This window comes from Enhydra lutris, unplaced genomic scaffold (genome assembly GCF_002288905.1).
Source record: "Enhydra lutris kenyoni isolate GAN:26980312 unplaced genomic scaffold, ASM228890v2 scaffoldscaffold13, whole genome shotgun sequence".
Taxonomy (NCBI): domain Eukaryota; kingdom Metazoa; phylum Chordata; class Mammalia; order Carnivora; family Mustelidae; genus Enhydra; species Enhydra lutris.
This window is the reverse complement of record NW_019154097.1, coordinates 17,498,469-17,521,218: the sequence shown is the minus strand read 5'-3', so window position 1 is coordinate 17,521,218 and position 22,750 is coordinate 17,498,469. Positions and strand designations below refer to the sequence as shown.

The following is a 22,750-nucleotide window of genomic DNA, read 5'->3' as shown; positions in this document are numbered from 1 at the left end:
ACTATTACATAAGCCCAGAAACAGGTGTTTAGGTTTGACCGGTGACACAGCAGCAGCAAAGAAGGTTATATATTCTGTCCTGGTACCCCATAAAACCTCTTTTCTGCTCCAATAGTCCTTATACTCTGTGGGAATGCATTGAGACCATTCCTCAGACCACAACCCTCGTCCCTTGCCTTACTCATGTCCCTGTGCTCCTCAACCTTGTAAGAAGCTTGGCAGGATGGGTTCAAACCCTCTGGTTTTCTTCCTCCCTTTGTTTGCAATAGGGAGAAGGAAGGCAGCGGGGAGTTTCACCATCCCAGCCAATCACACCCAGAGGTATCTCCATCCAGAGCTGCTCCCCCTGAAAATTCCTACTCAGAACCCCACACCAACATCATCCCACCTCCAAGCCTTCCTTCCTCTCTCCAGCTCAACAGTTTCACCACCTTCACTTCCTGCTGTGACACCCTGCCCCCCTGCTTCACAATGCCTCCTAACCTGCCAGGTCCAACCTGCAACGCACATCCCGGGATCAACACCTCTGCTCCAGGTTCTATCACTGGTAGAAAAAACTCACCCAAATGTGTGTCCTGGCGCCCTTATAAATATAAGGTCGCCAAGATCAGCCTGCCTCCCCCACCCCCACCGTGACACCACGCAAGCCTAATTAGTACTCACAACAGCTTTAATTATAACTATTGAGTACTTACTACGTGCCAAGCACTGTCCTAATCACTTTACAAGTACTTCATTTAGTCCTCAAAACACCACCAGCATGAGTTAGGGACCAGCATGATTCCCACTGTACAGAAAGGAACACTGAGGCACCCGGAGGTCAGAACCTGCTCACGGCGACAACTGCAGCAGCCGCGCCGCAAGTACACCTGCCGCACAGCCCCTGCCCGCGGCCAAGCCGGCTCCCGGCCGTCTCTCCCGCACGGAACTGCAGTGTCACGCTGGAGCAGCGGTTTCAGGCGTCAAAGTAAAAGGGCAGGAAGGAGCTAAGAGAAGATAACCATCGCGATAAGCTCCAGAAGGGAGGCTGGGGCGCAAAGATACTTCCTGGTCATCGTTACTCAGCACTTTGCGGGGTTGGGGGAGCGGGAGTGTGGCGGGCCTTTTCGAAGAATGCAGTCCTACTCAAGCGGCCCCTTCTTGAACGTGGGAGCTTTCCGTGAAGGCCGCCTGCCCCTTCCCAGGTGGCCCTGTGGCTCTGAGGATGGCCGTCCGCGTCCCCCCTTCCCCCTACCGCGCACAGTGCCCGCGTCCCATAGGCCGCTGGGCGGCCGACACACATCCCGACTCTCAGCCTGGCGCCCGCGGGCGGGGCAGCGGGCTTGGAGCCCAGGGCGCTCCCTAGAGCCCCGCCCAGCGTCCGCGCCAACCCCGCCCCCGGGGGCGACTCCGCCCCCAGCCGGCGCCGACTCCGCCCCCAGCCGGCGCCTCGGTTGTTCCGGAAGGCGGGGCCTGGCCCGGGCGCCGGGGCGGGCGCGAGAGGCCCGAGCGGGCGCGCTCCCGCAACACGCACGCCGCGCGCGCCCGCCCGCCCCCAGTCCTATAAAGGGAAGGCGGGCTGAGCGCTCCGCAAGCTCCGTCTGGCGTTTTGGATCCACTTTCATCGCTTCTTACGGTCGCTTGTCAGACCCTCAGCCGCCAAAATGGTGAAGCAGATCGAGAGCAAGGTACGCGCTTCCCGGAGAAGGCCCGGGCGCGACGCGCAGCCTCAGTAGCTGGGGAGGGCGAGGGCTGGAGGTGGGCAGGCGCCCCTCCGCAGCTCCGGGGTAGGGGACGCGACGCCTTGGCCGGGGACTGCGGGAAGCCGGGGCCTGGGCGCGCCTGAGGCAGAGGAGCATGCACCGGAGCAAGGGAGGAGAGGGACGAGGGCGCCCTGGAGGGCGGGCTCTGGGTCCCCGGTGCTGCACGGGTCCAGTGCGCCGGGCGTCCCCCCTCCCCGCCAACGGCGCCTCCTGCACCCCGGTGCTCGGGAAACCCGCGTTGGCTGAGGGGATGGAGGCTGGAGGCTGCTTTTCTGGATACAGGCTGGGGAAGGAGATGGAGGGCCCCTCGAAAGAGGCACGGGGTCGCGGGCCGCCGCTCCCTCCCGGTGGGCGGTGTGATCGCCCACGCCGGGCGGCGTGAGTTTCCTTGGGAGCGTATCCGGGCCTGAGACCCCAGCTGCTTCCATCAGTGCCCGGCCTCAGAAATGGCGCGTGCTGGCCTCTGCGCAAGGGGGCGGCTCTGGGCTGGAGAACCCGAGGACCGAGCGGCCCAGGTGGCCGCGAGGAAGAGAGGACGGGGCTGCGCCCTCGGGACTCCTCCTCTAGCGGCGCAGGGCGTGTTTCCGGCAGCGCTGGCTTTGGAATGACTCAGTCCCCAAGACTGGGCCCAGGGGCCTCCTCTGCCCTGCCCGTCGGTGATTCACCCACGGTGGGTGGGTTTCGCTGCAGCCAGGAGTGCCCCCGAGGCGGCCGCGCCCGGCTGTGTGCTCGGCGGCCCTGGGGTACCAGGTGGTGGTTCTGCCCTGTTAGGAATGTCCAAGACCGTGTTCCATCTTTGAGAGTATATTGCAAGCCTCATACCCTCCTGCTCGGGGTAACGCCGAGCCCGACTTCGTGTCTGGTGTACTGCAGCCATTCAAAAGGTGTTTGTTAGATGCAGAGTCAGAAAAGCGAGTGGCAGAAATTGATGTTGCTGGAACAGTAGAAGACCCTTGGAAAGCGTTTACCCTGCGGTTACCTCCCATCCCAAGCCCTCGCCCGTCTTGAATGTCTGGACCTGAGAGATGCTGGGTGGCTTTGGGAATGAAAGTTTCTCTATAATGCTGCCTTATCTTTTGGTTCCTTTAAAAATCAGAAAGCATATATGGTCACTGTAGAAAATTGAGCAAGAGAGCGATCTTCCTATTTCCTAGAAGCCACTGCAAAGTAGTTGGATTATTTTATGTATCCTGTTTTGTTCCTGAGCTCCCCCCACTTTTCTAGTTTAGCCTGAACCCTTTTTGTGTAGTTAGAAGCTTTGTAATTATTTCAATATCTGAACACATTCCTGAACATTGAGGCAGTTTTCAGTGCCTCAGTGCATATATTTGATCATAATCCTTTGTACAGAGTTCAAGCTGTTTCCTCAGGTTAGGGCCCAGTGATTGTGTCAAGGGGTGGAACCTTTTATTTAAGGTTTGTAAATCCCCAAGAAGCATATGAGAGTGGTCTTTCACAGCACCCTCCTCGACACTGACATTCTCCCCCTAACTTTGGCCAAATCATTATTTGTAAGAAAAATTGTATCTCCTTTGATTATTAGGGACTCTGAACTCCCCCCACCATATGGTGATTGACTAATTGTAGCTATCTGCTTGTCCTTAATCAATTTTTTACAAATGGCATGTCTTATTATTGTGTGAGCTTTTATATTAAAATTAGCAACCCTGTCATTGGTTGGAGAGGTCATTAATACAGAATTTTGTTCCCCCTACTTTTTATTCAGTACCTATTCAGTGACAGGTATCAGTCTGGGTGGGAGGTGTTGTCCAGGGTCTGACCACATCATCAATATAACCTAACAGGTGAGAACCCATAAAGGAGGGAGAAGACTTTGACTGGTTTATAGTTGTCCATAAAAAGATTCTTATAGTTGTCTCAGAATCCATACACTACAAACAGAATCTATTGACTCCTGGAACACATCTTTCAGTTTTTCCCTATTTTAGTTGTCATAGTTTTGGCACCCTCCTCCCCTCATCAATGAGAAGATATACAAGGGTGACCAGAAATTGGTTGGGTATAGGGCCCCTGATAATAGGTGATCTTCGAGATTATGACCCAGGGACATTAATCCAAAGTTAAGCTCAGTTCAGTGTTACTTGTAAATGTTGAGTACACTTTAGATTTTCATTCTGCTGAACTAAAACTTGGTGCCGTTGGCTAAGTCAGATCTTTCTGAGGTGTCATGGTTCAGAGCCACTGGTATCTGTTTTAGATAAAGTGGGATAATGGACTGTCAAGGTGATGAGGAAGAAATCAACACGTGGTTGTATGTTATTAAGAGTGGTAGCGGCCCTTATTGAACTCCGACCTTCTACACAGGGGCACTTTTGTGCTTGTTAATTACTTTTGGAATGGGTGTGTTTAGGAAAAGAGATACTAGACTCTGTTCTTATCTACCCCAAATACATTGTTTTGTTTTCAGAATATTTAGGTCCATAATGGGGACCTTTATTGATCTTCCTTGTTAGTCTCTGAGTATTAGACATTGTGGATTGCTTCTTAGATAATCTTGAGTCCTTTTCAAAAGATATCTCTTTTAGACAAACTTAAGTGTCAGGAGAAGAGAATTTGTTGTGAAATTTACACATACCTGACTCTAATTCTTCAGTTAAGCCAAAAGTTACTGTTGAATGCTTCTCCTCCCCACCCCAAGATTTTTAGGTAGCTTTGCTTGAATTTGATTCAGAATTGTTTGGGAAACCGTTGAGCGTGTTTGTATAATATTTTATTTTGTAAGTAATCTCACCAGGTGTTTATGGAGGGCCAACCATGTTCACAAACAGTGCATGCATCTGACATTATCATTCCTTGATTTTTTTTCTTGTCTAACCTGGTTCTTGAAGTAAAGAATGGCTGGTTTGACTTTTTTTTTTTTTTTAAGATTTTAATTATTTATTTGTCAGAGAGAGGGCGCACAAGCAAGGGTAACAGCAGGGAGACGGAGAAGAAGGTTCCCTCCTGAAGAGGGAGCCTGATAGGGGGACTGGATTCCAGGACTCTGGGATCGTGACCTGAGCTGAACGCAGATGCTTAAACGAGTGAGCCACCCAGGCATCCATAGTTTGACGTTTTTAAAAAATCACAGTAGAGAAGGCTCTGAATTAAATCATCTGGAGAAACTTGATGGTTTGGAAAAATAATTTCTATAATTCTAACTTGTTGTCGCTCTCCCTCCCTCGCCCTACCACCCTCACACACAAATATTTCCCCACACCCCAAGGTGGGATGGGAGCTTGCATCTGAGTAAGTAAAAGGTTACAGAAGTCAGGACAAGGGAATGCCACTTTTGAATTGTTTCTGCAGAACACATGAGGTAGAAATTAGAAGCCTAGAAAAGTAACTGTATTGCAGAAGAATTCACTTCAGTTGTTTTGTTTTGTTTTGTTTTAAATGGTGTTTACTGAATAGAATATGATATGATTCTTAGCTTTCAAGGGAGGGGAATGTTAGTTTTTAATTAAACCAGTGTGACCAGCATTTTCCCCTTGAGGGAAAACCCAGACTTCAGCTACAGATACTTACGTTTGGGTTGCTCTCTGTTGCCCCAGTTTTGGTAAGCACTAACTGACTAAACTGTCCTTGAAAAGGAGTCCCTTTTAACTAGAAGGTTAGGTTCCTGGGGTTACGGAATCCAAACCATTGGTAAATTATTCAGGGAGATTGGTGGTAAGGGATTTCTTGAGCTTGTCTCACTGGGGGAATTTTATTTGACATATTTGTAATGCAAAATAACACCTAAGGAGAATTCCCTGCATGGGGAACTAAAGCTATCATTTGTCTCCAGCAAGGGCAGAGTTTTGAGATAAAGGGCAAACAGCAACAATAAACAGTGTGCTCTCATCTCTGGAAACCCATTAAGGAGAGTGTGCGAATGCTTAATGTCCACAGTGACCCTCTGAGTGTGAGGGTCTGCAGGAGGTTTATTTTCCTTGATATTTTCAAAGCTTTCGACTTGTTCCATCATAGACAATTTTGATCAAAAAATGTGTTCGCTTTTAAACTTGTTTTCAGTGCAAAATTCCCTGCCTTTGTGACTTCTTCGATTGAAGTGACCCTCTTCATCATTGATAAACATTTAGGTGCTTGTTTGCTGTAGACCTAAATTTGATGTGGAAACCTAATAGAAATGTCTGTTATCATTTGCTCAGTTTGAATACAAATTGGTGAAGACATGACTAATGATACACTATACACATCATACTTGTTTCATCTCATTAAGTAACACTACACACTCTAGGACTTTTTTCAAGTAGTTTATTTGGTTCATTTTAGTTTATTAAACTTTTAAAAAGCAGTAACTTTGAATCCTTCTTTGTGTCACATTGTCTCGCATTTGATCAGGACTTTGAGATATTTAACCTCAGCTTTTCTTTTTTTCTTCTTAGTTTGCTTTTCAGGAAGCCTTGGACGGTGCAGGGGATAAACTTGTAGTAGTTGACTTCTCAGCCACGTGGTGTGGGCCTTGCAAAATGATCAAGCCTTTCTTTCATGTGAGTATGAAGCCAGTTGTGTTTTGTTGTTGTTTTGTTTTTTTAAGATTTTTATTTATTTATTTGACAGAGATCACAAGTAGACAGACGCAGGCGGGGTGGGGGGTGGGGGTGGGAAGCAGGCTCCCTGCTGAGCAGAGAGCCTGATGCAGGGCTTGATCCCAGGACCCTGAGATCATGACCTGAGCTAAAGGCCGAGGCTTAACCCACTGAGCCACTCAGGCGCCCCGCCAGTTGTGTTTTTATAAGAGTTTCTGTATTTCTCGGGTTGGTGGTAGCAAAGCTATGAAGGGACAGTGTGTGTGTGGTCGTGGTGGATATTTGGTCTGAAAGTAATAGTGTAACAACTTAAGGGACACCTGGCTGGCTCAGATTCTGTAGAACATGGGACTCTGGATATCTTGGGGTCTTGAGTTCAAGCCCAGTGCTGGGTGTAGAGATTACTTAAAATCTTTTAATGCAAATGTAATATTGTAACAACCTAATTTAGTTTTGGCACGTGTGTAGCCCACTGAAGACAACTGTCAGAACTTAATTTGGTTGTCTTAAGTGGTTTTTCTTTTTCTTCATGTTGAAACGCAGGCCTTTTTTGAAATTCAGGCCTCAAAAGTGGATGTGCCTAATTCTTTTATGCCAGGAGGAATTTGTGTCGGAGAGACCGTATGTCCTTTGCAGTTACCTGGTCCCTAGTCTGAATTTTTGGATCTTTAAGTAGTAGTTTCTACTTTTATTATTTTCTATTAAAGAAGCTTGAGTATCGTGACTTGCCATTACCCAGTTCTGAATTTTTCTGGATTTTTTCATTTTAAATTTTGCAGTCTCTCTCTGAGAAGTACTCCAATGTGGTGTTCCTTGAAGTAGATGTGGATGACTGTCAGGTATGTGACTGGAAATCTGTACTACTACTAAGCTTTTCACATTGGCCTTCTTCTCTGAATTGCAAGTGCTTGTTTACATACATGTCAAGTAATATGACAGCTACAGACCCAGCCACAAAAGGTAATTGTGCTAATTATGAGCTTATCCTAGCTACCCAGAGCTATGTATATCACATCCTAAAACAGATGGTTAAAGCTTCTGTACCTTACCAGTCACCTTTCTAAAAACTAATACATTCATTTTAACAGATGCTCAATAAATCAAAATTGAATTGGAATATGATAACTAAATCCATAGACTTAAAAATTGGGAGACCACTCTTGGGATTCTGTGGGAACTACTGACATGAGAAGGTGTAAACACAAGCTCACACATCTTGCTTGTTTTTAGTCAGTTAGAAAACCCAGTGTTTTAAAGAACAAACACCAAGATGCCTGACAGCAGAGAGTAATTTGGAGGGAAATTTGAGAGTTGATTTAATTTTACAAACGCTTCTTTACAACACTGTGTACCCGGCACTCTTCCACATGCTTTACAAGTATTGATTCATTTAATCCTTGGGGCCATGCATCCCCCTTTTACAGATAAGATAGGTTGTCCATGGAGTCACAGTAAGTGGCAGAGTCAGGATTTAAAACGAGGGTCTCTGGCCTGGCCCTTGCTCTTCAGAGGAAGCTCTGGCACAGGGTGGGTGCAGATCCTGCTCCTGGCCCAAGACCTGCTTCCCCTCCAGCCCACTGAGCTAGGATAGCTTATTCACGTTCAAGAATACTACCTAGAAGTTCTTTACAGATATGTGGACATTTTTCCCTTATCCCCGGAGGCAGGAGGGGTAAGGGTAAGAGGTGGCCCAAAGGGTGCCACCCAGGTTCCAGGCCTGGCTCAGGAACTTCTGCTTTAGGCTAACCTTAATACTTGCCTCATTAGCCTCCTGGGGTGGCTTTTTCATTAAGCAAAACTTAGAGTGTATAATAAAGGTACAGAGTTTATAAAAACAGGTATATGGCAGTACTTTTAAACCTGTGAGGACCTATGATCACCAAATTGTTTTGTCTTAGCACATTTTCTGATTCCATACTCATGCCTTTCCTGGTGGGGTCTTCTCATTCTGGCACATGTTTTCCTTTCATACCTTAGACACTAGCTGTAAGCTTCACATCTTCTCCAGGAACCTTTCTCCACCAGACTAGGCTTTCCGTTCATCTGTGTCTCCATGTTGTCCTCTGCCCCTTCCCCCCACCCCCTTGCATTTACGGTAGTAGAAAGGGAAGGATCCTATACCTAGACTGCCTGCTTTACTTTCCAGTTCCATCTCAGTGTGAGCCTCTGTAAAACAACCGTGTTTACCCAGCGTCCTGCAGGAGTTGTCAGGATGACGTGAGATGATCCTTACGAAGTGTCTAGAGTTGTGCCTGCCTGTGTTCAGAGAATCTTAACTAGTAGTAGTCTTTTTGTCTGTCTTTTATCATTAGTCTCTGTGAGTTCTTGAGACCAGAAAGTCTATCTTACTTACCTGGCTGGCATGCAGTAGGTATAGAGTTTGTTTATTTTATAAGGTAAAGTGATTGTCCCAGAGTTTTAAGAAAAAGAGTAGAGAGTAGAGAGCAGGTGCCTGTGAACAGACTCTTGCTCCCCACCTAAACCTAACTTACAGGCATTTTTTTCTCTGCGGTCACTTGAGCCAGGTAGATATGGTACCTGGAAGGGACTAGAGAGATTGCTGACTGGTCCTGGGACCCTGTCAGACAGTAAGTGAATCTCTTCGGTTTTTATTGGAAAGGAATAACCTGTGCTCGATGCTGGTTGTGTCCCTTTATCCTCGGGCAGCTGTGATAACCGCCTTGATTAGCACGCCCACAGAACAGATGAGCGGCCTGCCGCACAGGAGGAGGGGTAGGTCAGGCCGAGCAGGCAGACCTGTGCACCTTGCCAGACCCTGGACAGGTGTTCTCAGGGCTGGAATCCGAAACCTTGAGGAAGAAGATATGCAGAGCAAGCAAGGCCTTTTGTGGGGCCGAACTCTTCCTTCATATCTGATTAGCATATACACCCTCAAACTTTCTAGACCTCAGAGTGACCCTCACAAGTTGAGGACCTTTCACTTTGCCTCTGTATTCTAAAGATTGAGCAACACACAGTGTTTTACTTTGAATACCTTTAATGATACTATTACAACACCATCTGAATAGCCTCATCAACCTGTTGTAGAGTTAGAAATTGAGCAGAATCTTTGGTCACATACATGTAACAGTGTCTACTAGCTCCAACTCCCCAGGCCGTTCAGAATTATTCTCCTAGCAAATTCTGTCAAAGCAGTTGATTGACAGGCAGTAGTGTTTCCTCATGGAATTTGCAGGTCTTGGTAAAGTCATCCCCTTATTTCGACTCTAAAATAGAGACAAGGGATAAAAAGTACTTCAGTCACATTTCTGAGAATTAGGTCATATTGTTAATGGATGAAATGGACTAGTCTTTATTGTGCAGATAATTCCCTGCTGATGAATTTCAGACTTCTGGTACTTTGTAGTGTCTTTGGCATAAGCAGTGTATAATTTTAATAGAAGGCTCTGTAAGCACTTGAGCATAAGGAAGTTACCTTTTAGGTGTGACAGATTCAAACAAATTTTTCCAGGCCCTGGAAAAATTAGGAGGCATGGGCATAATGTGATACACAAAGAAAATTTTGTATTTATAGAAGAGTAGGAGTACCAGTCCTTTTGAAAATGATAGACTTGACTCTAGTACCAATTGTGTATAGGGTGGGATACTTAACTTTGTAAATTAAAACAAACAAAATAATCTAGACCTGATAATTGTGCAGCCTTTTAGAACATTGTGTGTTTCCGTTTTGATAAGATGAGTTAATAGAAGTGACAAAAGCAAGTTTAAAGTTACTTTGGCCATACGGAGTTCTAAGCTAGAAACCAATGAAACTAAACTTAGGTAAAAAGTAGTCTTATTACACTTACTAATAAATCAGATTGCACAAAACTATAGGGATGGGAAACAGGTGGGGGCAGAGGGCTGGGGGAGGATTGGAGTCTGGAGGAGCTGCTGAGGAAATTTTAGGAGAGCGAGGGAACAGTCTGTCTTGGTTTTAGTGTTACGTCACTGTGCACTTGTCAGAATTCACAGAACTTAAACACTCCCTAAAAAGTGAATTTCATTATATTCTTAAAATTCCAGATTGTTTATAAAACCAAGTTGGTGGCATCAGTAGGAGGGGGGCTACTTTTATTTTTAGGTGAAGAACGTGATAAAAATATCTTTACAGTTGAAGTTTAAAGACAAATACCTTTAGAGTCACTATTAAGAATAGGCAAATTAAAAGTAGTAGTGGGACGCCTGGGTGACTCAGTTGGTTAAGTGGCTGCCTTCAGCTCAGGTCATGATCCCAGCGTCCTGGGATCGAGTCCCACGTCAGGCTCCTTGCTCAGCAGGGAGCCTGCTTCTCCCTCTGCCTCTGCCTGCCTCTCTGTCTGCCTGTGCTCACTCTCTCTGACAAATAAATAAATAAAATCTTTATTTTTTTTTAAGATTTTATTTATTTATTTGACAGAGAGAGATCACAAGTAGGCAGAGAGTCAGGGGGAAGCAGGCTCCCTGCTGAGCAGAGAGCCCGATGTGGGGCTCGATCCCAGAACCCCGAGATCATGACCTGAGCCGAAGGCAGTGGCTTAATCCACTGAGCCACCCAGGGGCCCCATAAATAAAATCTTTAAAAAAAAAAAAAAAAAAGTAGTAGTAGTAGAAAGGAAGAGGTTGAAAAGTCCATAAAAGATCTTAGGTAGGTGTACTGTGTTCCTGGATAGTGACTCGGCATTGTTAAAACGTCGGTATTCCCCAAGTTTGTCTGATGCAATGTTAACCTGATATTTTGGGGCCATTGATTAACATTCTGAAATAAGACAGGAAAGTCCTAGAAAGTATTTGTAAAAACAAACTAACTGGGAGAGAAGTCGTGGAGGATCAGAAAGGTCAGGCCCCATAAAAATAGTGTATTAGCTGCATTTACTAACACGGTGGTCTTGTAACAGAGTAGGCAGGTATACCCATGGAATAGACTAGAAAGTTAAAAAAAAAAAAAAGATTTAAATGTGTATTAATCATTAATCATTTGGGGTTAACGGGCTGCAGCTCTGACTCATTCTTTAGATGTCTTCTAGGTTTTTCTTGGGTATAAACAAAAATCCTAGAAAATATTGAACATACTTAGAGAAGTGATGGACATTGTTAAGCACGTTAACCACTCTGGTTCTTGTAGGCTCAGGAACTTAACTGTTTACCTCTCTTGCTACTGAGGAAATGGGCCTGGAAAAATCCTGTCACACAACAGAAGTCTGATGCGTAGGCTAAAGCCCGTGTTTGTAATGAATGGGGTAGAGAAGGGCTGGTGGCAAAAATCATGATCAATACTGACTAGTTGATACACTTTCAGATTCAGAGGTCATTTTAATATGTATCTGGAGCTTTTAAAAGCAACATGTTCGGGGCGCCTGGGTGGCTCAGTGGGTTAAAGCCTCTGCCTTCGGCTCAGGTCATGGTCCCAGGGTCCTGGGATCGAGCCCTGCATCGGGCTCTCTGCTTGGCGGGGAGCCTGCTTCCTCCTCTCTCTCTCTGCCTACTTGTGATCTCTGTCTGTCAGGTAAATAAATAAATCTTTAAAAAAATAAAAATAAAAAAAAAATAAAGGGAACATGTTCTTTTTCTTAGCAATTCTGCTTCCAGCGGGGGTGACCAGAGAGGCTGCAGAGATGCTTGTATAGGCAGATGCAAGTGTTCGCCTGAAGCAAAAATCAAAGCCTTTCACATACTGACCACGGATTAGTTCCACTGATGCCGTGTTGATAGGACCATAAAAACTGTGTACTTTTTCGTGGGGAAAAGTCCACTGTAGGTATGTTATACTGTATGTGTAGCCTGCGCACAGCATAGGTTTTATAAAGAAAAGCGTTTAGATACAATAGTAACATGTTTTAGTAGCTAGTTGAGGAGGAATTGTTTCCCTCTTCCAGTTTTTCTGCAGTAAAGGTGGATTATACTTATGCAAATAAAAATGATCTTCCTTAATAAGCTTAGCCATATCACATTAAGGTTTTGTCCTTGGATATGTCAGAGAATTTATTCATAAGGATGTTCATAAATTGCAAGTAACAAAGCCTCACTTTGGGGAATTAAATTAAGGTTTAAAATCCTAGGTCCTTTTAAAAGAAACAACAGCAAACCCCTTTCATACCCAGTGAAAGAAAACTCAATTTTTTTAAAAATTTACCACGTAAAGATTTGACTGTAATTTTTAGAAGTATTTTAAAAGTCTTGTTCAGGGGCACCTGGGTGGCTCAGTGGGTTAAATCCTCTGCCTTCGGCTCAGGTCATGATCTCGGGGTCCTGGGATGGAGCCCACATCGGGTTCTCTGCTCAGCAGGGAGCCTGCTTCCTCCTCTCTCTCTGCCTGCCTCCCTGCCTACTTGTGATCTCTGTCAAATGAATAAATAAAATCTTAAAAGTCTTGTTCATACTCTCCTCTCTCAAAGCATGGGCACCACTTCTGAGCATTCATCTTTTTTCCAGTTTTAGGATTTTATTGTAAATTAAGCAGTTGTGCCGATGTAGGAATGCTGAGCTTCTGGGTAGGTTAGGGGTAAGGCGTCTGGAATCTGAGAACATCGATTAGACTATCACGTTCACTGACTGGGAGGAGACCTGTATCTTCTGCTGATAAAGCTTTCTCATCAGAAAGTTGTGATGACTGTCGAGGTTCTGTTTTACCTGCCTTTGTGTGTGATGCAGCTCAGTCATGCCTCCGGGGGTTTCTGGTTGGAAGTCGGGAAGAGGATGGCTCATCCTTTCCAGGTGGCTGCCCTTGTTCTGTAAATGTAAAATGAACACCCAGCTCCTATGAGGCTCTGCCAACTGCCTGCGTGAAAGGTGATTTCCAGCCAGTGGCTTCCGTGTGCACCAGAGAGGGAAGGGGCCGAGGCAAACAGCTGTTTTCCCTAGCGCTGTGAGGGGTGAGCCCGGTGTTCCCAAATACTCAAGTTCAAGAGGTAGCTGCTGTTGCAACCCATGCAGAGATTTGCTTTCAGCTCTTACGTGAGCCAAGCAGTGTATCTGGACCTGATTCAGCCCCCTAGACTACCAGTTTTCAATCTTGTACCTAAGCCAGTCCCCCTCTCCCCTTCTAACTCGTCATCTTCTGATTTCCTGAATCCTCATCCACAGTCCTTCCGGAACCTGGTCATGGGCAGTTCATAGTCTCCCTGTCAAGTGTTCACCCTATTTTCAATCTTGGATGTTCTTGCCCAAGGGGATTACTAGAATTGTAGAATCTTCATTGTGGTGGTAACTTCCCTAGGCATTCAGAACCTATTAGCCATTTTTTATTCCAGTCAGTACTGTCCTTGTGCCTCTTTGTCAGCCAGCATTTAGAGGAAAAGTCAAGGTTATCTGGAAGGAATTCCTCTAACCGTGGTGCTCACTCTCCTTCTTGCCCAAGCTACCAGCAAAGCAAATTTATAAAGCTATAAAACTCCCTTTGTTTTTCCTCCCCAGTCTTGGTGGAGGAGATGAACTTGGGCTGGCATGCTGCCATTACTTGGGGCTCAGACGCCTGCCCACGCCCCCTTTTTTTAAGTCCTGTGCCCTGCCGAATAGTAAGCTAGAAATCACCACGACACCTTCCTTTACTCAGTAGGCTCTTTGGTTTTCCGATCTGGTTCTCAGAATTCAGCCTCCTTGGTTGCTGTCCCTCACTGCTTTTGGGTCTGCCTTTCTTTCCCAAGCCTCTTGAGAACCAGGCAGACATCCCTAATGGATCTCTTGATCCAAAACTCTTGTGCAAACCAAACCACTTTATGGGGTATTTCCCCCAGCCCTTGTATAAACAAAGTATTGGGGGTGGGCAAGGGGTGTTAGAAGTTCTCTTTTGGTATTCCGGTTACAGAATTAGGGAATGCTTGATATTTCAGGGACCTTTGTTCAAGATGTGCAGCCAGATACAAGAACGTACAAGTGAATGTTTAGTTAAAAGCAGAAAGATATGGTGTAGAGCTTTGTCTTTGGGTTACTAGGCCTTTGTTCTAGAACAGTTCTTTGGTGAGTAAATTATTGGTCCTCTTGCTAAGGCTGTGTTTTAGTCTTTATGACCATCAGCTGTGGACTCCACTACCAGAAGAAGATTGGAAAAAACTAGGAACAAAGAAGAGCAGTACTAATTCCGAGGAATAGTTAAGATTCTAAATCCTGAGTATAGTTACAGAAGGATCTGTTATTGCTCCTTTATACTTGAAATAGCCAAGATATAATTGGGTTAAACAACTCACTGGGTCATTGTATCTGATGCATTCTGCTTGTTGGCGGCCCCTCCAGAGGGGGGTGCCTATTAATCTGCATTGAGAATATAACCAGTTTGCCTCTTCTGCCGCCATTTCATTCAGTCCCATCAGTTTTCATATGCTTAAAAAATATTCTAGTGCTGACTTTTGAGGTATATAACAGGGGAGAATAGTGTGGTTAGAGATTACTTCTGTCAAAGCTCAACGCTCAGTCTTGGTTCTTATCCTTGCCTCTCCCTCCATAGGATGTCGCTTCAGAGTGTGAAGTCAAATGCATGCCGACCTTCCAGTTTTTTAAAAAGGGACAGAAGGTAGGTACATCGGACCTTCTATCCAGCTGGCCAATAGGAAAACAGAGAATAAATTAAGACACTGAAGGGACTTAGCCCTTCAAGTGGAAAAGCCTGTCCCCATTTTCTACTTTTAATAATATTTAAATAGGTCGTTCTTCATTCAGTACATGCTGTGACATCCAATTGAAAATTGATCTTTGATAGAACTAGTCACTAATCCCATGATTGGTGCTTCATATTTTTTTAAGTACATTGATTTTTGAGAGAGAAATTTTATCTGTCTTAAACACAAACTGGGGGATAGTGGGGGAGAACTTGTTTTTAACCTAAAATTTGTAGCTCTGGCTTATAACCAGTTCTTTCAAGTAAGATTACACTTCCTCTCCCTCTGCCTTCCCTCTTATTCCCCTGTTCTGTGATATCGCAGTCACAAAACTACATCTAACCACAATTCAATATTTTCTTAACAGGTGAGTGAATTTTCTGGAGCTAATAAGGAAAAACTTGAAGCCACCATAAATGAATTAATCTAATTATGTTTTCTGAAAACATAACCAGCCCTTGGCTGTTGAAAACTTGTAATTTTTTTTTATTTACAAAAAGGAAAGATCAAGTATGAAGACTCTATACCCAACTGCCGTCTGATTATAAGTGACAATAAAATATTAATTCTACCCTTTTTAAAACTGTCTGGTGTCTTTGAATAGCTTTCAGAATAAATGAAATGTGGCCATTAGATGACATTTAATGTCTTAATTTCATATACTGTCGATAACTCTAGTGACCTTATAGGCTGCTGATTAAAAATCTTTTGGTGGGCAATGCAGATAACAAGGTAGTATGTTATAACTGTTTGACTCCTCTGAGCAGAGAGAATCATGTTCTCTATTCTAGCAGGTAGATCTGCTGTCTAAATGATCCTCAGACCAAAATTGAGGCCCGTCTAATTTTCTCTGGTTTGAGATTCTAGCCTCAAACATCACAGCGAGCTGCTGTTTTGTCAGTGGAAACAGACTTCTGTCCATTAGCAGTTCTTCACGGTTAGCTCACAAGGGAGTTCTGCAAACATTGCCATGGGAACAATCTGAAACTGGTTTTGGAGGCCAGATAGACATACTAACTTAAGTGGTAAACGGTGTGGAAGTTACTGGTCATTTCATTAAAGAAGTCTGTCTTTAGGGTTTCATAGATCAGTGTTACAGACTGGAGAGTCTAGAAATAAACCCACACGTGTGTTCAGTCTGTGACTAAAGAGACAAAGAATATGCAATGGAGAAGTCTCCAATAAATGGTATTGGGAAAATTGGACAGATACATGCAAGACATGAAACTGGGCCACTTTCTTACAACATATACAAAGACCTAAATGTGAGAGACCCGAAAGTATAAAACTACTAGTACTCATATCAGCCCCAGCAACACTTTTCTAGATGTGTCTCAGACAACAGAAAAGAAAAGCACAAATAAACCTTTGTGACTACCAAACTAAGAAGCTTTTGCACAGGGAAGGAAACCAACAGATGGCAATCTACTGAATGGGAGAAAATAATGCAAATGTTATGTCCAATAAGGGGTTGATAATCCAAAATATAAAGAATTTATACAACACCAAAATAATCGGACTTTAAAAATGGACAGAATCTAGGGCACCTGGGTGGCTCAGTGGGTTAAAGCCTCTGCCTCCTGCTCAGGTCATGGTCTCAGGGTCCTGGGATCGAGCCCCGCATCAGGCTGTCTGCTCAGCGGGGAGCCTGCTTCCTCCCTCTCCCTGCCTCTTTGCCTACTTGTGATCTCTGTCAAATAAATAAAATCTTAAAAAAAAAAGTTGACAGAATCTGAATAGACATTTTTCCAAAGATGACATGCAGATTGGTCAACAAACACATGAAAAGATGTGCCAACATCACTCATCACCGGAAATGCAAATCAAAACCACAATGAGATACCGCCACACACCTGTCAGAATGGCTACAGTCAAAAAGTAACAAATGTTGACGAGGATGTGGAGAAAAAGGAACCCTTATGCATTGGTGGTGGGGAGTGTTAACTGATGCAGCCACTATGGAAAACTGGAGTTTCCTCCAAAAATTTGAAAGCACATAATCCAGTAATTCCACTACTGGGTATTTACCCATCGATAAAACCAAACACTGATTTAAAAAGATACACACAAGGGCGTCTGGGTGGCTCAGTGGGTTAAGCCTCTGCCTTTGGCTCAGGTCATGATCTCAGGGTCCTGGGATCGAGCCCTGCATCGGGCTCTCTGCTCAGTGGGGAGCCTGCTTCCCACTCTCTCTCTGCCTTTCTGTCTGCCTACTTGTGACCTCTTTCTCTACCAAATAAATAAAATCTTAAAAAAAAAAAAGATACACGCACCTATGTGTTTATTGCAGCATTATTTTCAATAGCCAAGATAAGGAAGCACCCAAGTGTTCAGGGATAGACAGATGACTGGATAGAGATATGGTACATGTATATATACACAATGGAGGGTTAGTCATTAAAAATGAGGTCTTGGGACACCTGGGTGACTGAGCTGGCGAAGCTGCTGCCTTTGGCTCAGGTCATGATCCCAGGGTCCTGGGATCGAGTCCCATATTGGGTTCCTTGCTCAGCAGGGAGCCTGCTTCTCTCTCTGCCTCTGCCTGCCACTCTGCCTGCTTGTGGGCTCACACTCTCTCTCTCTCTCTCTCTCTCTGACAAATAAAATCTTTTTTTAAAAAATGAGGTCTTGGGGCACCTGGGTGGCTCAGTGGGTTAAGCCTTTGCCTTCGGCTTAGGTCATGATCTCAGGGTCCTGGGATCGAGTCCCATATTGGGTTCCTTGCTCAGCAGGGAGCCTGTTTCCCTCTCTGCCTGCCTCTCTGCCTACTTGTGATTGCTCTGTGTCAAATAAATAAATAAATAAATCTTAAAAAAAAAATGAGGTCTTGCCATTTGCAACCTGGATAGACGAGAGACTATTATGCAAAATGTAATAAAGACCATACCATAGGACTTCCCTTATGTGTGGAATCTAAACAAAAATGACCAAACAAGCAGAATCAGACCTGTAAATCCAGAAAACTGGTGGTTGCCAGGGCAGGGGGTGGAGAGGTTGAGAGGTAGACGGGCCAAATGGGTGAAGGGGAGTGAGCCACAAGTCTCTGGAATGAGTAAGTCACAAGGATAAAAGGAACAGCACAGGGAATATCATCGGTGCTACCGTGATAGTGTCATATGATGACAGATGGTAACGACACTTGTGAGCATAGAATATATAGATTTGTCACCGTTGTACATTTGAAATTAGTGGAACATTGTGTGTCAACTATATTTGTTTTTAAATTTTTTTTCAATGGAAAATCAAACCCAGGGTGTAAAAAACAAAAAGGTGTTTTTTGTTCTAGACTCAGCAAAGGGCTAGAGGCATAAGAAACACTTCTTAAATTTGTATAATGAAAATCACAGAATTAATCATATGCCATGCACCATCCTTATGGTAATTTCTACAGCAATCCTAGGAGATAGGTACCATGATCCCCATTTTCCCAGTGAAGAAACAGGCAAAGAGATCAATTCTCCAGTGTCACACCCATCAACACACAATCGGAGATTTGAACCAAGGGAGTCTGGAGCCCACGTACATACTCTCCACCACCATACTGCCTCTCAGTTGAAAATCTTAACAACTAGTGAAACAATGAGCCCTTACCTAGGTTTCTTTCCTCATCTAAAATTGGGATGCTGAACTTAGAAGATCTCTCCAAGTAAGTGTCTATTCTGTGCTAGATAGGACAACAGCTGTGAATAAGACTCTCTTCCCATTGAGGTTATAGTCTAGAAAGGAAGGAAAACTAGTGAATAGTAGCCTAGTATATCCTAGGAGGCGAAAACAAATGGGCACAGTAATGAGAATAGGGGAACTTGCTTTGGATGGAGTGGTTGAGGGGACTAAGCTGTGAGACCTGATGAGTGAAAAGGACTCCAACATACAAAGAGCCAAGGAACCCACCACAGCAGAGAGAGTGGCACAAAGGCCTTGAGTCAAGAAAAAACTTGGTGTAGCAGAACCATCAATAACTGAAGCTGGATAGAGTGGCAGGACCCAGTAATCTAAGGCCTTCCTTATAGGTACAAAAGGAAGCCATTGTAGGGTAAGTCAGAGATAATGTGCTCTGATAAGAGTCTATTTTGACCCTGTATACAAAAGTGGGTTGGGGAAGGAGACTTAAGAACTGGAAAACCAGTTAGTTTTTGCATTTACGTAGGCCAGAGATAATGACGGTGGTGATTAGGGGATGGTGGGCAGGTGTAAGGATGGGACCGATGTGAATGGGCTCAGTAACATTTAGGAGAGAGAATCCAAGGACTCATGGGAGTAGGATTTTAGAGTAAATCCCCAAATTTTTGGCTTTATCAACTGAGGGTCTGGGGTATCATGTAATGAGAGAAGGATTGGCAGACGTAGGTCACGTTCTCCGTAGACATGTTAAGAGAGGCTTCACTGGTGTGAATTCAAATATAGATGACCTACAGGCTGTGGGATATTAGTGTAGAACTCAAAGGACAGGTCTGGCCTGGCATAGGAATTTGAAAGACATGGCCATGCCTCAATGACCTGTGTGTCTGGCTGGCTCTTAAGAACAGGAATCTAAGAGATTACCCAGGAAGGTAACCTGGAATGAAGAGGGCTCAAGACAGCCTGAAAAACTCCCAATATTTAGAGACCAAGTAGAGCAGGAACCAAGAAGACATACTTAATGGTTTTTCTCCTTCCCGCCTGGCCACCCACAAGAGGGTTTTATTCCAAAAGCAAAGAGGAGAACATTAAAAAAAAAAAAAAAAAAGCTGACAAGCTAAGAAATAGCAGAGGAAAACAAAATGGAGGTGGTGATTGTGACAAAATAAATAAATCCTATGGAAAGCTAGGGATGGAAGCCAGACTGGTGAGAAATGAAGTGTTATCAGAAATAACACTATTCAGTGTAAAGAATGTTCAAGGATGATTGTTATAGGATTGTTTATAGCAAGGCAAAACAGGATCTGTCAATAGCAGAATGGTTAAAATCAATTAGATAAATCCTCTCAAAGTAGCAAAATAAGGAGCTATGGATACTGAAACAGGAAAAAATACGAAAGTCACAGAGGAAAAAAAAGTTGTAGATCAATATTAATACAGAACAGGATTCCATCTGTATAAAACAAGAGACATGCTGCCTATCTCTATAGGTAAACCTGCATGTAAATTAACAGGAATAGATCTCCGAATACATATTTTTTTCTCTTAAGATTTTATTTATTTGACAGAGAGAGAGGACAAGCAGGGCGAGCAGCAGAGGGAGAGGGAAAAGCAGGCTCTCCGCCTAGCAGGGAGCCCAACATGGGGCTTTATCCAAGAACTCTTGGATCATGACCTGAGCCAAAGGCAGATGTTAATTGACTGAGCCACCCTCAGGTGCCCCTGAGGAAATATTTCCAACTGATTACCGCAGTGACTCTGGAGAAAGAGAACAGGTAGAGATTATTTTTTTAGGTTTATCTACAAATGTTTGGATGTGTCATAACAAGAATGTGTTATGCATTACTTTAAAAAAATTAAGTGAATGGGGCTCCTGGGTGGTGCTATTGAGCTTCCAACCTTTGATTTCATCTCAAGTTATAATCTCAGGGTCGTGATATTGAGCCCCAGGTCAGCTCCATGTTTAGTGTAGAGGCTGCTGAGGACTCCTCTCTTCCTTTTCCCCTGCTCATACCCTCTGCACTCTCCTGCTCTCTCAAATACATCAATCTAAAAAAAAAAAAAAAAAATTAAGTGAATAGGATATAAGGAAAGGGAAGCAGAATTTGTAGAACTTATGAGAAATCTTGTCCTAAAGTAGAGCTGAGAGGTGTGATTAATAAAGACTTTGTGTTTTTAAGAGAGCAGGTTTGCTAGCATGCAAATGGAAATGTACAGAGGTAGAGACCGATTTTGTAGGAAAAAGGGATACCAAAAAAAAAAAAAAAAAAAGGAATTCCTTATGTAGTCAAGAAAGAATGGAATTTGGAGTATGATGGAAGAGACCAGTCTTGGATTGGAGGAAAGTCATGTCCTCCACCATAACCAGCAGAATAAAGATGGGTACATGAGCACTAGGTATGTAAATCAAATTTTAATGGACCTAAAGAGGAATAGAGAGCCATAAAATAGTAGGGGACCTCAATTACCTACTTATATCAGTGCATAAAACATCCAGACTAAAAAAAAAAAGAAAAAATACCTAAGGAAACATAGGCCTCAAACACCACATTAGACCAGATGGCTGTAACAGATGATATAGCCCATTTCACCAAAAAGCAACAAAATAAACATTCTTCTCAAGCACACATGGAGCATTCTCCAGAATAGAACAGGTTAGGTCAAAAACAAGTCTTAAATTTGAGAAGATTGAAATCCTATCAAGCACTCTTTCCCAACTACATTGGTATGAAGCTAGAATCAACTATGAGAAGAAAACTAGAAAATTCACAAATATGTAGCTATTAAACACCATGCTATTGAACTGATGGAAGTGAGTCAATGAAGTCAGAATACATTGAGACAAATGAAAATGGACTACAAACCAAAATTCATGGGACACAGCAAAAGCAATTCTAAGAGGAAAGTTCATAGTGCTAAATGCTTACCTCAAGAAACAAAAATCTCCATTTAAATTTACAACCTCAAGGAACTAGAAGAATCAAGCCCAATACCTCGGACTAAACTTAATCAAGGAGGTAAAAAACCTGTACTCTGAAAACTATAAAACAATCATGAAAAAAATTGAAGATTATACAAACAAAATGGAAAGACATTCCATGCTCATAGATTGGAAGCACTAATATTGTTAAAATGTCCATACTATCCCAAAGCTATCTAGATCCAATGCAATCCATATCAAAAAGCCAGTTGCAATTTTTACAGAACCAGAAAAAAATACTAAAATTTGAATGGAACCATAAAAGATGCTGATTAGCCAAAACACTCTTAAGAAAAACAAAGCGGTTAGTAGTACAATCACAGATCTCAACATATCCTACAAAGCTCTAATAAAACAGTATGGAACCCACACAAAAATAAAATCATAGATCAATGCAATAGAATAGAGAGCCTAGAAATAAACCCACACTTACATGGTCAATTAACCCACAACAAAGGGGGGCAAGAATATACAAGGAGGAAGAGACAGTCTCTTCATAAATGGTGCTAGGAAAACTGGACAGCTACACACAAAAGAAACTAACCCACCTTTTACACCATGCACAAAAATCAATGTGAGACCTGAAAACATGAAACTAGACCATTGGCGGTAATTTGATATTGGCCATCACAACATTTTTCTAGATAGTCATTCTCAGTCAAAGGAAACAAAAGCAAAAATGAACTTTTAGGATTATTCCAAACTATTGGGATTACACAGCAAAGAAAAACAACAAAATAGAAAGGCAACCTACTAAATAGAAGATACTTTCAAATGATCTGATAAGGGGTTAATATCCAGAATATAAAGTACTTATACAACACCCCAAAAATCTGATTTAAACAATGGGCAGAGAAGGACACCTGGGTGGCTCAGTTGAGCATCCAACTCTTGATTTCAGCTCAGGTCATGATCTCAGCGTCCTGAAATCAAGCCCCATGTTGGGCTCTGTGCTCAGTGTGGAGTCTGCTGGAAATTCCCCCTCTGCCTCTGCCCATCACGCTGCTCTCTAAAATATTTTCCCCCATTTTATTTTATATTTCTTTTCAATGTTCCAGCATTCATTGTATTAAAAAAAAAAAAAAAAGGGCAGGGAATCTGAATAGACACTTTGCCAAAGAAGATATATAGATAGCCAAGAGAAACATGAAAAGATACTCTTTATTCATCATCAGGGAAATGCAAATCAAAACAACAATGAGATATATCATGTTAAACCCGTCACAATGGCTATAATACCAAAGACAAGAGATAGCAAGTGTTGGTGAGGCGATGGAGAAGAGGGAACTTTTATGCACTGTTGGT

General features: G+C 43.5%; 1 protein-coding gene across 2 annotated transcripts; it reads left to right on the top strand.

Annotated features, from left to right (window-relative positions):
- Positions 1–1,481: 1,481 nt before the first annotated feature.
- LOC111145908 (thioredoxin) lies at positions 1,482–15,430 on the top strand. Of its 2 annotated transcripts, XM_022501211.1 has the most exons (5): positions 1,482–1,667; positions 6,134–6,238; positions 7,057–7,116; positions 14,697–14,762; positions 15,215–15,430. In XM_022501211.1, exons 1-5 carry the CDS (start codon positions 1,644–1,646, stop codon positions 15,275–15,277), a joined length of 318 nt encoding a protein of 105 aa, XP_022356919.1. In that variant the 5' UTR covers positions 1,482–1,643; the 3' UTR covers positions 15,278–15,430. The 2 variants fall into 2 exon arrangements, with proteins under 2 accessions (XP_022356919.1, XP_022356920.1); XM_022501212.1 differs by lacking the exon at positions 7,057–7,116.
- The last annotated feature ends 7,320 nt before the right edge of the window (positions 15,431–22,750 follow it).

Excerpts from the sequence above, each read along its gene's own strand:
- LOC111145908 (XM_022501211.1), top strand. The coding sequence starts at position 1,644 with ATGGTGAAGCAGATCGAGAGCAAG. Across the intron at positions 6,239-7,056 it reads TGATCAAGCCTTTCTTTCAT|TCTCTCTCTGAGAAGTACTC; the intron begins GTGAGTATGAAG and ends TAAATTTTGCAG. Across the intron at positions 14,763-15,214 it reads TTTTTAAAAAGGGACAGAAG|GTGAGTGAATTTTCTGGAGC; the intron begins GTAGGTACATCG and ends TTTTCTTAACAG.